Here is a 14,100-nt window from a genome sequence, read left to right as displayed (position 1 = left end):
GAGAGAGCTTATGACCTTTGGAAGAAGGGGCAGGCAACTAAGAAGGACTACAGGATGTTGTGAGGTTATGCAGGGAGAAAATGAGAAAGGCCAATGCCTGGCTAGAACTTAATCTGGCTACTGCCATAAAAGACGATAAAAAATATTTCTATAAATACATTAGCAATAAAAGGAAGGCTAAGGAAAATTTCCATCCTTTATTGGATGCAGGGGGAAGCATGGTGACAAAGGATGAGGAAAAGGCTGAGGTACTTAATGTCTTCTTTGTCTCAGTCTTTAATAGTAAGGCCAGTTGTTCTTGGGGTACCCAGCCCCCTGAGCTGGAAGACAGGGAGTGGAATGAAGCTGGTGAAGGGTCTGGAGAACAAGTCTTACGATGAGCAGATGAGGGAACTGGCATTGTTTAGGATGAAGAAAAGGAGCCTGAGGGGAGAACTTATCACTCTCTACAACTACCTGAAAGAAGGTTGCAGCAAGGTGGATGTCAGTCTCTTCTCCCAAGTAACAAGCGATAAGACGAGAGGAAACAGCCTCCAGTTGCACCGGGGAGGTTTAGATTGGATATTAGGAAAAATTTCTTCACTAAAGGGTTTGTGAAGCACTGGAACAGGCTGCCCAGGAAGAGCCACCATCCGGGGCGGGGCGGGGGGAGCGGTATTTAAAAGACATGTAGACATGATGCTTAGGGACATGGTTTAGTGGTGGACTTGTCAGTGTTAGGTTAACAGTTGGACTAAATGGTCTTCAAGGTTTTTTCCAACCTAAATGATTCCATGATTCTAAGACACAGACATATACAACCTTTTTCTTCACCCTTCATCTTTAAAATCATTCTCCTAACTGCTCAACTTCTACCAAACAAGGCCTGCTAAATGAATCAGTGGTGAACACACCTCCATCTGCCAGGTAAAAGGATTTCTCAAGTACCATTAAAATTTCTTGTAATTGTTAACAGTTGTTTAAACATTGCACACACTGAAATCTATATTGCATGCACTGAAATAGTATGAGAGCTCTCCAGCACCTTTTTTATTATCTGAACTAAGGCTTGTTCAGCTAAGAAACCTAAGCAATAGGATTGGGACTGGAATGACAGCACTACAACCTATTTCAGAGTACTATATATGCTAAGTTCAGCACACATGATGACAATGTTGGAGACGGTATTTGCCCTATGAAGCTTGCCTAAAAAACACAGGGGAAAAAGGTTTTCTTGCACCTTGAGAATGCCTCGCTAAATAACAAACACTGGGTTTGTTTGTTCCTGTTAAATACCTTACAGTGGATAATCTTAGAATAAAACATCTTCACTGCCAAAGAGAAGATCTGATTACATCCACCAGCTCCCAGTATTCTCCATTACCCTGAGATACACTCCTAGAAAATACACATAAAATGTGTCAATGGAGCGTTCTGCTCATTCTTTGCAAGCAGCTGGGCAAGGGTATGTCCATGTATACTTCCAACTGAAAAAGCAGTTTAATACGATAAAGTTAAATCCTATTACTAAATCTAGTACATTTTTATTATTATTTAAATTTATGGGTATATGCAGTGTCAAGAAACCATGAAATGAAGGAATTACCAATTTCCAGCATGAATTACTTGATAAAAGGACTGCATTAAATGTAGAGTTGTTGAATAAATCAGTAATGCTACAGTGGTTAATTACAAAGTTACTTAAAGGAAGAAAACCTGCAGTATTTTACAGTGTATTAAACTTGCAATTGCTTCCTAAGTGGCTAACAGACAATATTAGTAAACACAATACATTTCATAGTGGACTCCAGGAAACACTTTAATGTCTTTAAAAAACACAGTTTAAGGCCAATTCCATATTGCCTAGCAATCAGGCTACGAAATATCGCGAACAACACTTAGCTTTCTCTTAGTGCTTTCCATTAGTAGATTGCAAGTGCAGCATTAAAGACAACTCTATAATTATGCTCATTTTACTGATGAGGTGAAAGATGCATGGCAAGAAGTAATGTAGCCAGTGATATCTGGCAGGCTAATTGCAGACGGAGTAGTCTCACTCTGTCCCCCAAGTCTCAGGCAACTGTCATGGCCAGTGTCACAGTGCTTTTGACATAATTTTTCACATTTCTCATTTCTTCAAGTGCAATCTCAACCCACTGTATTGGGCACATTAAGTTTTAACACCAGCCACAGACAGCTGCAATTTCCCTCAGTAAAACAAATGATTAATTAGTAAAACACAGTATGCAATACATGTCCAGAGTAACTTATCCCTATTGCTAATCATAGCAATTAGCTTCAATTTCTAAAGCTCCACAGCCTGCATGGTGTTTTGCAGAGCTGTGGAAGAAGCATGGGCATGCACTGAATAATTTATATTCTAAATTTCACAAACATACAGACAATGTATCTTAATTTTCTAGATTAGTAACCACTAAGGTCACTTCTGATAGCCCCATAAAAATATCTAAAAGTAGACTTATGTAGTTGATAACCTATGTATTTCATAAAGGACAGAGGAAAAATGTGACCTGTAGAAATAAGTCTAAATGTGGGAAAGATTTTCTTTTTACTGAGACATTCAGTAAAATTAATCAACAAGCTCAACATCTAAAGCTTGAACAAAAACTGATCACCACTGACTAAATGGATTTCTTCCCAAAATCGCTGTATTTTTTCCACTATGCTTATTTAAGTATAAAGACCATCTCTTGCCAGGCACAAAACCAAAACCGTATTGAGTTTTCCTCATATGTCTCTGCCTGAAATGTTCTACCAACAATTTCAACAAAGGCAAAGTCCTTAAATGTCCTCTCAACTAGCCAGCCCTCGAAATTGCCTCAGTTGGCTATAACTCAAACTAAAAAAAGTTAATAGATGGAAATACTTTCAGTATTTCACTGAAGAGTGCAGAAAAGCCCAAATATTGTTTGGGAAAAAGGCATTATATATTCATTACTGTTGATAGCACTAAGTGAGGAGGAAGCTATAGCCTAATTTTTAGAAGCTCATTGACTACACGCATTCTATTAGTGCCCAGAGATGTAATAAAATGCAGAAAGTACAGCACAGCATATGGGAGAGAAAAGACAACACAGACTCTGAGTTGGAGACCAGTTCGGAGCAGAAAGGTCTGTCTGAAGTCAGAAAGCCAAGAATTCATTTCTTCAGAGAGGGCAAATCTACCAGTTTCATCCATCCAACTCCCCATTGTCTTGTCTTTTTTTTTTGTTATTACCGAGAAAAAGGTCAACATCAAGTAGACTTTGAGGGGAAAAAAAAGTTTGATAAACATCAGTGAGATGGAGAGAAAAGGGAGACCAAGATGCACTTATAAATCACAGACAGGCTGCATGACAGCTTGTATTGGTTTATATGCCAGAGTGGCTTTCATCAAGCTGCCCACACTGCTAATCTCTGGTCACACTTTTACATGAAACTTTGCGGCCTACAAGTCTTGGTTACTCCATTTATTGCAGATTTGTCTGTCAGAAATGGAACACTCATGAGAAAAAACTGTTGAACAGATTCAGACATACTTTCTGGATCGATTTCTAGTGGATCACTGAGTTTCCTCATGTGCCAGGGTCCTCCAGACTACCTTCAGCTTGGTTCAATGAGGTTCTCAAACCATTAGGGGACAATCTGCCTTAGGAGACTTGCATGGCCAAAGCTATAAAGAATTATTAGTAGACATTTTCAAGGCTTTTTCACTGAGACTGAAATGGTAATTAATTCTCTTAATTGAACAATCATTCATTAGTCTTTTACTAAATACATTACCTAATAACATTCTCAATCTTGCAAGTTACTGCCATGTCTTCAATTTCCCTTTTCATGATAAGACTAATAACAAGCTAAACTCACAGCTTTATAAATCTACAGCACAGTACAGCAAATATTGTATGCAGTTTTTCCATTTAGATTCTTCAATTACAAGCAACTGCAAAAAAAAAAAAAGAGAAAAGCGTATTGTACTAGCTAGTATTACACTTTGTCAGATCATAATTAAATTATTCCTTAGAAGCAGTGCTCAGGAAGAAGGATTATATTGAATAACAGGGCTAATATTTTAACTCAATTAACACGTTATTTTTCAATAAAGAGGTACACAGTACTGGAATTTCTTTTTCTATGGGTAACATCAGCTATAAAACAGAAATACTGCAGCTTTTTTTCTGATAACTTCTGTGTAATTTTACTCCATGTAGACTGTATGCTTTGTATATTTTTAGTAGTGGATGAAAACATGTGACATTTTCATAAATAAATATACTTTTTTTTATACTGTTATAGGCATCAAATATACTTCTATACCATATAAGCCTGCTAGACGTGTTTCACTACATCTAAAAATACATGAGCTTTCCATAGTTAAGAAAATAATTTTTTATTTTATGTCTTAATTCTGTACTGTTTTGAGTTTGATTTATAATATTGGTTGCGGCGGAAGTGACTTTTGGATGAAGAAATTACATCTACTTACAATGGAAGCAGAGTACCTTCTCTGTGGAAACTGCCTGCCAAATATGCTCAAATGACTTATTTATCAGATTCTTCAACACAATATTTCAATTTGATGGAATTATATTTTCCTGGAGTCATTCACTAATAATTTAAAAGTGACATAAACTTTTATTCACTAATAATTTAAAAGTGACATAAACATATAATTGTCTGTATTTCTGATGATAATCAAGTTGTATCACTCCAATATCAATTTGTAATATATTTCAAGGTCACCTTCTCTTTGGTTGTTCAGACTAGCTACTCATGGTTTTTTGATTCATATTCTCATTTTGATTTCATGCCTAATATTTTAACGTGTTTTAAAGACAGTTTCTGAATACTTTGCTGTTATTGGTCTTTCACTTTCTTGCAATTATACACTGGATGAAGCCCACTGTATAAAGGACAGGTTTGTTAAGTTTTTATGGAGATAGGGAAACTATGTAGTTTAACAATGACTTTGAAAAGTCTTTTTTTTTGTTGTTTCAAGAATCACTAAGTGTATTTGTATCAGTAGAACTGGAATACTACACTACATATCAAACAGCTATTTCTCAGATGGGGCTACTAAAAAGTACACCCCCATCCCATTTTACAGCATTCTCCATGTCTTTTCTGTCATTGATGTTATACAAATCGCTAATCAAAAAGAAAATACAAACAACAATAACTCAAAGCAGCAAAAGTTTTCAATAATAATCAGATTAGTCATTTCATAGGAGTCATGCAAGAGTTTTGATTAGCTGTGTACTAGAACAATGTGTACTATTACTAGGATATTCCATCTCAAAGGTGCTGAAAAACAGGAAGGTAAGTTACAGCACATAGATATTATATCCACATCGTATACCGCATCCAACTGTAGAAGTAGAAAATGGCTATTTTGGTTTCATAAGGAAGGCAAGACAAAAAGAAAAGGAAAGGACAGAGGAGGAGATGGAAATTATATGGTACAAAGGAACAATTAAGTAGAAGACTGAATGATTAAAATGAAAAAATAAAATCAATATGAGCTACAAATGGAGGTATAAGTTACTGAACTTGAAATTCCAGTGAGTCGCGTGAAACATCTTGTGTTCCTTTTGTGGAGATCACCTGATGAATGTTTTTAACAATGAAGGACTATAAGGTGCAACAGGTCTCCATATAGAAAAATCACAGCTGATTCTTATACAAGTTTAATGAACTTGGTAAGATAAAAACAAAATTCTTAAGCTTGCCATCATGATAAGAATGAACTTTTCTGACCAAACATAGAATTACTCACACCAGAAGCAACAGAGCATTCTACCAATGTTACAACTGCTATGTCATGTAATATTATAATTCTTATTATTTATTTCCATATATAATAGGGTTACAAATCCTTCCCAGTGGACAAGAACCTTTAAATTCACTCTATATTCTGACATTATATAAGCAGGAACTGTTGCAGAATTAATGATTTCAATTCCGGATTCAGCAAAACAGAAGTCCATTAAGAAGCCCAACAGCACACATAAAGCTTCCAGTGAACTGAAGGAAACTGAAAGGGATGAGGCTTGCCACCCAGCAAAATCATGCTATTGAGGAGGACTAATGGATAACTATCATGGCTAAACTTTTGACAAACCTTCTCAGACAGGACAACAATTGGTTGAATTTAGATACAGACTATCAAGAAGCAAGTAGTCAAAAAAACAAACTTGCCAAAGCCTTCTTTTGGTATTTAAATGCCTCAGTTAAGTGACTAGCACTTCATCATACAATGAAGGGAAATTCTGATTATAACTTAGGGAAAAAAAATTATAATGATGTAGTCAAATATTGGAACAGTTGCCCAGAGACGATCTGGAAATCTCATTAAGGTAACAAAAACTTAAGTGGACAAGGACCTGAGCAAGTTGGTCTTGCTTTGAGTAGAGTGATTGGACTTCCAAGGAGCCCTCTGAAGCTGAGTTATTCTGTAATTCTATGAACTTACAGATAAAAAATGAACCAAAAAAGTTATCTGTCTTGTAGATCTCAAAGAAGATGCACGCTGCAGTTCACTAACACGAAGATGAAAGCTTGTCAAAAAAGTATCTGAGTCAAAGCTCCACAGCTGTAAAGTGTCAAAAAAAAAGAAAAGAACCCAATATTAATTCATTTTCTTCTAAGATCCTAAAGGGAACTGGATGTAAAAGAAAATTTTCAAAGAAACACCAGCAATCCATGGGGGAAGCAGGAGAATATAGCAGGACAGGACAAGTCAAGACTCTTGAAATTGTTAGAATGGCCTAAGAAATCTTATTTCTGTCATTGTTTACAAACTCAGGCTAGTAACCTTTAGTTTTAATACTGTTAGTTAAGAGAACTTTTTTTTTCCTTTGCATCTCTCCTCTGAATAAATTGCATGTGACTTCATACCAATTAACAAATGTAGTAGGAAAACTGAAAAGCTCTAAAATACTAGAGGAAAACAATACAATTTATTTTGATCTAAAGCAGTCGGGTCTCCCTTGCCCTCTTTTCAGTAAAAGCTCAAGAGAAGCTTTACGCTCTGCACACCAAAATGGCAGTATCAGTTAAATTCTGCTATAGTATAATCTTTCTGACCTCCACCATGTTGAGGCACTACTATTTATACTTAGACATCAATTCCATATATTCAAGACATATTAAAAGACATAAAGTCCATAAACTTTTCTGACCCTTTTCTGCTGCTTAGCTCATTAATGCTGAAAGCTATCAATTTAACAAACGAGTGGGTGATTACCTCTTGAAGAACCCTCTTCATTTTCAGAAGCAATGTCTTCACGGCTGTGCAATCTTGCAGCATCAATCTGAACGGCAAAGATTCAATTCCTCCACCTTCTTCCAGACCAGTAAAAGGCCACTCCACGGATGGACTGCCAGCCAGCTGGCTAACACGAGGGTACCTGGCTTCTCCTTGGTCTACCTCCTTCGACAGCTTCAGAGATAGGTTCCTTACAAAAGAAAACAGAGATCAATACTGAAATATGAAAAAGTCAATAATTTTTGGCTTTTAATTCCTTTGAGTTTAAAGGTACATTACACATTCACTTTTTGAGCCTGCCAGCATAAATGGCCTTCATAATGTACATGAAGACATATGGTGCTAGCAATAAAATATGCATTTATAAATGTACCATTTTCTACAGGAATTGAAACCATGCTCTACCCCATGCCCTTCAAAATAAAAACATTTTCTTAAACCAAAATATCCTATGGGAAAAACTTATTTCAGTTCAGTTTTATGAAAAAATGAATGTCATGCACTCTTGAAAGCTAAATCACATCTTCCATATGCTTTGACTTAGAACTCAAAAAGAAAAGAAAAGAGAAGCAAACTGCCAAAGAAAATACTCCCCGCTTTGGGCTGTCCCAGTGACATAAGATGAACCTGCTATTCTATAAAACAGAATTTGAAATGTAATTAATCTGTACTCACTCTGAAATGTAGTTACTAATGAAGCTATTTAAGCAGAACATGAAGCAAAACAAAATTAAGTTGTGGTTGAGAATCCATTAAAGACAAGAGAAAGATTTGGAAGGATTTTGATGGACTTTGGAGGTAACAGAATACCATTATTTTGCTGCATACATACTATCGTTCATAGAATCATAGAATGGTTAGGGTTGGAAGGGACCTCAAAGATCATCTAGTTCCAACCCCTCCTGCCTCCACAACATCAGATTGCCCAAAGCCTCATCCATCCTGGCCTTGGACACTTCCAGGGATGGGGCATCTACAACTTCTCTGGGCAACCTCTTCCAGTGCCTCACCACCCTCTGAGTGAAAAATTTCTTTCTTATATCCAATCTAAATTTACACTCTCCCAGTTTAAAGCCCTTGTCCTATCACTACACACCCTTGTAAAAAGTCCCTCTCCAACTTTCTTGTAGGTGCCCTTTAAGTACTGGAAGACTACAGTAAGATCACCCTGGAGCCTTCTCTTCTCCAGGCTGAACAGCCTCAACTCTCTCAGCCTGTCTTCATAGCAGAGGTGTTCCAGCCCTCAGATCATCTTCATGGCCCTCCTCTGAACCTGCTCCAGCAGCTCCATGTCCTTCTTGTGTTGGGGACTCCAGACCTGAACGCAGTATTCCAGATGAGGTCTCACGAGAGCAGAGTAGAGGGGCAGAATCACCTCCCTCGACCTGCTGGCCGTGCTTCTTTTGATGCAGCCCATGACATGGTTGGCTTTCTGGGCTGCCAGCGCACATTGCCGGCTCATATTTCTTCAATATTAGAGCAAAATACGTGTAAGACTTCGTGATGCTGGAATAAGCCCAGCAAAGACCAACGAGATGGTGAGGGGGCTGGAATGTACAATAAATGAAGAGAGTCTAAGAGTGCCAGCTTTGCTCAGGTTTCCACCAGGAAAACAAAGGCAATCTCATTTCTGACCAGAGCAATGTGTTCATTTAGATGGTACAGAGACAATGGAGCTAGGCTATCCTTAGGGATGCACAGCAGCAATAGCATGAAAGGCAATGGAGAGAAGCTGGAATACAGGAAATTGTGACCAGATGTAAGAACTTTATTTACTTACTTACTCATTACCATAAGGGTGGTCAAACAAAGAAACAGGGGCTCAGATATGCTATGGGACATCCATCCTTGGAGATATTCGCAATATGATGGGGCAAGACTCTAAGTAACCTGCTTTAATTGGACCTGCTTTGAGCAGAGCTTGGAACACAGACCCGCAGAGGTCCCTTCCCACTTGTGTGATTCCATGATCTAGAGGTCAGAGATTCAATCAGCCAAAATCAGCCACAATCAGCCAACAGTTTAATAGTAGAAAAATAATTTAAATAGAGACTGCTTGACATTTTGGTGGAACACAATGTAACTGAAAGCACTAAGGATTTTTCTGGCATGAAAGCATTCACAATTTAATGTTGTACCTATTTATTTTCTCTTCAACTAGCAAGGAAAAAAGAAGAAATCTGCATGGAGAATAAACCTGAGAATATGGCTGGACCATGCAATAGTAGTATATTAATTACTAGTAAATTACCAAAGTGTTGTAACAGCAATGCATGAATCCAAATTCATAATAAATTAATTCACTACAATTAAAGATGTTAGTATAAGTGGTGAATGAAGAAAATGACAATTATTCATTTAATGTATAGTTCCAATTTTCTGTTCCATTTGAATTTTCATGCAACACAAAACTCATTCTGAATTTTTATCACGGCCGTATTTTGGAAGGACAAAGAATATTTTCCACGTGAAAATTTCCTTAGTTAACTTTGGTTTCACAGGAACCACATACAAAAGGGATTAATGCGATTTCTCAAGACAAACAATTCCCAATGCCATACTAACAAATTGGAAATGATGCTACTAGAATCATCTTTTACGGATGGTTCACTTCTATATTTTGCAAGCTATGTAATGTGCAGCAGGGACATGTTAGATCAAGCAATGTACCACAGAGATCACGGATATGGACAGATGCTCGTGATGGTCAATCGAACCAAATTTTCTAATCCAGGCTTTTCAAGACTCTTCAAAAACAATGAAATCAGTCCGTTTCTATTTTTAAATACATCGAAACAACTTTGTAAGTAGAATATCTCGTATCCTTTAAAACAGTAATCTGCGGTGGATGGTAAAGGTGCTCTTGACTGAAAGATGTTAAGCCACTGCGGATTCACAGCCTTTATTAAAGAAGTCTCAGGTATAAATGAAAAGAAAAACCAACTTTTAACTGAAGTTTCATAACATAGGCAACCTCTAAATGTTTACAAAAGAAGCCATATTCAGACCATTGGAATCTACACTTGAATAAGATTTATGTAGCCAGAAAAGCATATTTAAATCGAGTAAGATGAAACAACAAGGTCCTCTTCTTTCCTGACCAGTGCCTGCAGGCTGGGAGGTGAATTATTCCTTAGAATATTCTGCATGTTCACTTTGCAAGTCCTACCAAAGTTTCATCTTCCTCATGCTCCTGAACTGGCATCTTATGTGGGTAACATCCTAACACCAACTCAAGATGTAATGCCTCCCTGAAGGAGTCTTTTTCAGCACATTATCAGGGAGAAGAACTTGGTATCAACAGCAATACCCTGCTGCCTCAGTGTCAAGGAAACAAGGAGTCCTCTTGGAGAGCTATCATCCTCCGTTACATGGAAGAGATACCTCGTTTATGTATAAGCTATAAATATATTGGAAATACAGCAAATTTTAATTTCAACTGAAAAAAATATCTTCAGTGACTTCAGTGGGCTTTATGTTAACATCACACTGCTCAACACACAAAATTACCATATTTTCAAATACAGAACCTTGTACTAAAGTATGAAAAGCACCATAATAACGTATCACCACTCACAGTCATAAGAGTTTAAAATCCTACTCAATTGCTACTGGAAAATGGCGACTTCGAGTTGTTACAGTGAGCACTCAGATCATACAGTACCTCTCAGCTATCTGAAAAGAATATAACTGATCTGCAACAGAAAATCTCTTCACTGTCTCATACAAGTCCTTCTACTCACTGCAGGAAAAAGCTCATTTTAAATTCATTGCAGAATTGATATTTCATCAAGTTCATTATTAACAATGTCCAGGTGGTCTATTACAGTATTATTATGGTAATCCACTGCAATTCATCTCCAAGCAGCAGTAGGGATTTAGAAAGGAGAAGCAAAAAAGTTCTTACTAAAATTAGAAGTTTCCCCTTATGAGTAAAACACCTCTTTACCTCTGAAGTTGGAGAAGGGGCTGGTTTCTCGACTGGCAGTGCAGGAGCTCTTTACAGGTGGCCAGCCCCTTCTACCTTCCAAAGATGCTTTTATTGTAATAAAAACATTTCACAGGCACATGTTATCTATGACAAACTTCTGAAACTGTGGATAAAAAAAACTCAAAAGGTCTATTTTAATGACTAAAGACAATGTATTTCATTTACATGGCAATATTAATTCTATAATATTATCAACATAAAATATTTCGGAAAAGTAATTTGGTCAATTTTAGATATACGGCTCCTGTCTGAGATCTAAATTTGCCTGACACACACACACACTGAGTCTATCTCCCTACTTTAATAAAACCATACCTGAAATTATTCCTGGATACTCGAAGTCAGTCAGTGATGAAGCGCTTTTGAAACAGCTTGACCCAACCCAGGTATCTCTCTTTCAAATGACTCCCTGGCATGGTTTGGTTGTCAGAATAGGAAAATTGGATGAGACTGCTCCATTCTGGAGGATGTCAGTGGTGCAGATGCACACTAAGGAACCATCCCATGTAGATGTCACCTCAAATCTCTGAGTATGGCTATGGAGCCATGAAGCTCCAAGCTTGAGATGTGACTCCTAGGCAAGAGAAGAGCCAGTCTGTTTTGAAATATCCGAGGTGAACTGTGGATGCAGTGGCAAATCACAGCTGAGAAGAGTGGTAGGAAGCCACTCTTAATTTTCTCCTAGGTATTACAGACTTTGCTTCCCAGATAACAAGTGGTTCTCATGTTCTGCTTGATGAAGATCAGACAAAGTCTGACAGATGATATACTTGAAACTCTGCCTAGTCTTCTTGATCAATGTCATAGGGAAACAGGGTAATTCAAATTGCTCAAGTGATGTCAATCTAAAGCCTGTGGAATACTTACTATACAGCTGCATGTTACATTTAAGGAGACTACAAATGACAGTAGAGGAAAACAAGCTTAATGTCAGTAGAATTACTGTCACCATAAGGTCTGAAAATCCACAGAAAATTTGTTACAAATTTTTAAATGTTAAATAGGGTGAAAACCTGTGTAAGCTGATGGTACTTAGAGCCTGCTGGCTTGTTTCTGTTGTATCCGGGTATATCCCCTGAACACCGTGAATATATTTCCTCATTTCTAATGGATACAAAAATCAGAAGCTACAATATTCACATTTAGCAAAATGCTACTGCCATTAAGACACAGTTCTATTTCAAAAGCCATCTTTATTGAAATAGTGAGATAGCATTAAAATAATCAATCAGTGACTTTTAGCATTTTAACAGCCTCCATAAATCCAATGCAACTGCATGTTAACTGATGAAGAGACACAATTGTGCAGCTCCTTTTTTCCGAGCTTCTTTCCCTTAAGAAGGTAGAACAAGAACAACTTTCTAATTCCAAAGCATCTTTAAAGGGTTTTACTAAAAAAAAATAAAAGGAAGAGGGAAAAAAAAAAAAAGACCCAAAGATTTGCAACTTGAGCTGGTTTGAGTTATCCTTTCCTTCTTACTGATCCTCAGATCAATGATTTGAAGAGCTTATGGTAATTTGAACTTCACTTACATAAAGATCCCCAGATTATGTGGAGTTTAATCTTCTTAGTTTTCATCAGCAGTGCTCAAGATGTTGCTATAGCAGAATTAGCCTACACTAATACAATTGGTCCCACAGAGTCTGCACTTCTTGATACCAGCTTAGCAGAAGAGAATCCATGTAACACTGTGGGCATCACAAAGGCTCTGCAAGCAAAGTAAAAGACCCCAGCCTCTATGGGAAGAGCTGAAAGTTATCTTCTTTCTTCCCTGAGGGCTTATCTTCTAAAGCAGGGTCTTAGAAAAAGCCTTAAATCACTTATTTTCAGTGTTTAAGAGTGCAACTGTAGGTGTATATATTCACAAATACATCATGTAAATACATACACACATATATTTTTATATCTGCATAATTATAAAATTCATATATACAGTTATAAACACATAAATTTGATCTTCATAATTCTTTCAGAAAAGCAACTCTTACTTGTTCATAACTTGGCCCACCAGGAAACATATGCCCTTTTACACTAGAAAAACATTATTAGCTTCATACAGAGGTTATGTCCAGAAATTCTTTTTCATACAAATCTAGATAGCCTTCAATCCATGCTTTTTTTCCCCTCACATCCAGAATTTTCTTTTATCTCACCAACAGCAAATAGATTAAAGGGATCCTGTATTAGAACAAAAATCACTAATTACTATTTTGAGAAAGGTCCCTCAGCTGGACCATATAAGACACTTAAAAACAATTACTCCTGACATTTTAGAGAAAAATCTGCCTGGCTCAAGCACCTCCAAAATTCAGTTCAAAGCACTCTGTGGCTCTCTTACAATCATGTACATTATAGTCAAGCCCTACAATCATCCCAGACTGAATCGTCATCTCTGAGCAATCTCTTACTAATCTCATTTATTAAGAGACATGTTATATCCCAAACAGTTTACAACTGGAATATATGGACACAGTTGGGGGGAAGAAAAAAAAAAAGCCTTCCCCATATCTAGTAGAACTGAGGCATAGACTTTTAAAAGCATGTTCCTAAATATTCGAATGGGCATATCAAATAACGTACGCTAGGTGCCTGAACAGTCTCAATCTCTGGTCAAGGAGAATAAAAATTGCCAGACTCCTCACTCAGTTCTGACAACGCAGCCTTTGCAATACTGAGAAGATAAAAAGGTAATCGGAACATAAACATTTGGCTAATCACCCATATTAACATACTTTGGCATCAAAATTTATACCTCTCTCTGTCTCATACAATTTCTCAACATTATTTCTGTTCTAACAGAGAATGCTTCAGAAGTTATAGGGATGACATCTCAGAATATTAAATCGCACCATGTCATAAGGT

The 14,100-nt window shown here is 37.1% G+C and overlaps 1 protein-coding gene across 3 annotated transcripts in view; it reads right to left on the bottom strand.

Moving 5' to 3' along the window:
* CCSER1 (coiled-coil serine rich protein 1) overlaps positions 1–14,100 on the bottom strand; it is a 677,421-nt gene that overhangs the window by 442,015 nt on the left and 221,306 nt on the right. For all 3 annotated transcript variants that reach the window (XM_086612211.1, XM_086612212.1, XM_086612210.1), the window contains exon 5: positions 7,226–7,436. In XM_086612211.1, the coding sequence (XP_086468337.1) occupies positions 7,226–7,436 (211 nt within the window). The remainder of the gene's footprint in view (positions 1–7,225; positions 7,437–14,100) is intronic.

The sequence above is a fragment of the Tauraco erythrolophus genome, chromosome 5 (assembly GCF_009769465.1).
Source record: "Tauraco erythrolophus isolate bTauEry1 chromosome 5, bTauEry1.pri, whole genome shotgun sequence".
NCBI lineage: Eukaryota > Metazoa > Chordata > Aves > Musophagiformes > Musophagidae > Tauraco > Tauraco erythrolophus.
The sequence above is the reverse complement of the archived record's forward strand: the minus strand, read 5'-3'. Positions and strand labels throughout refer to the sequence as shown.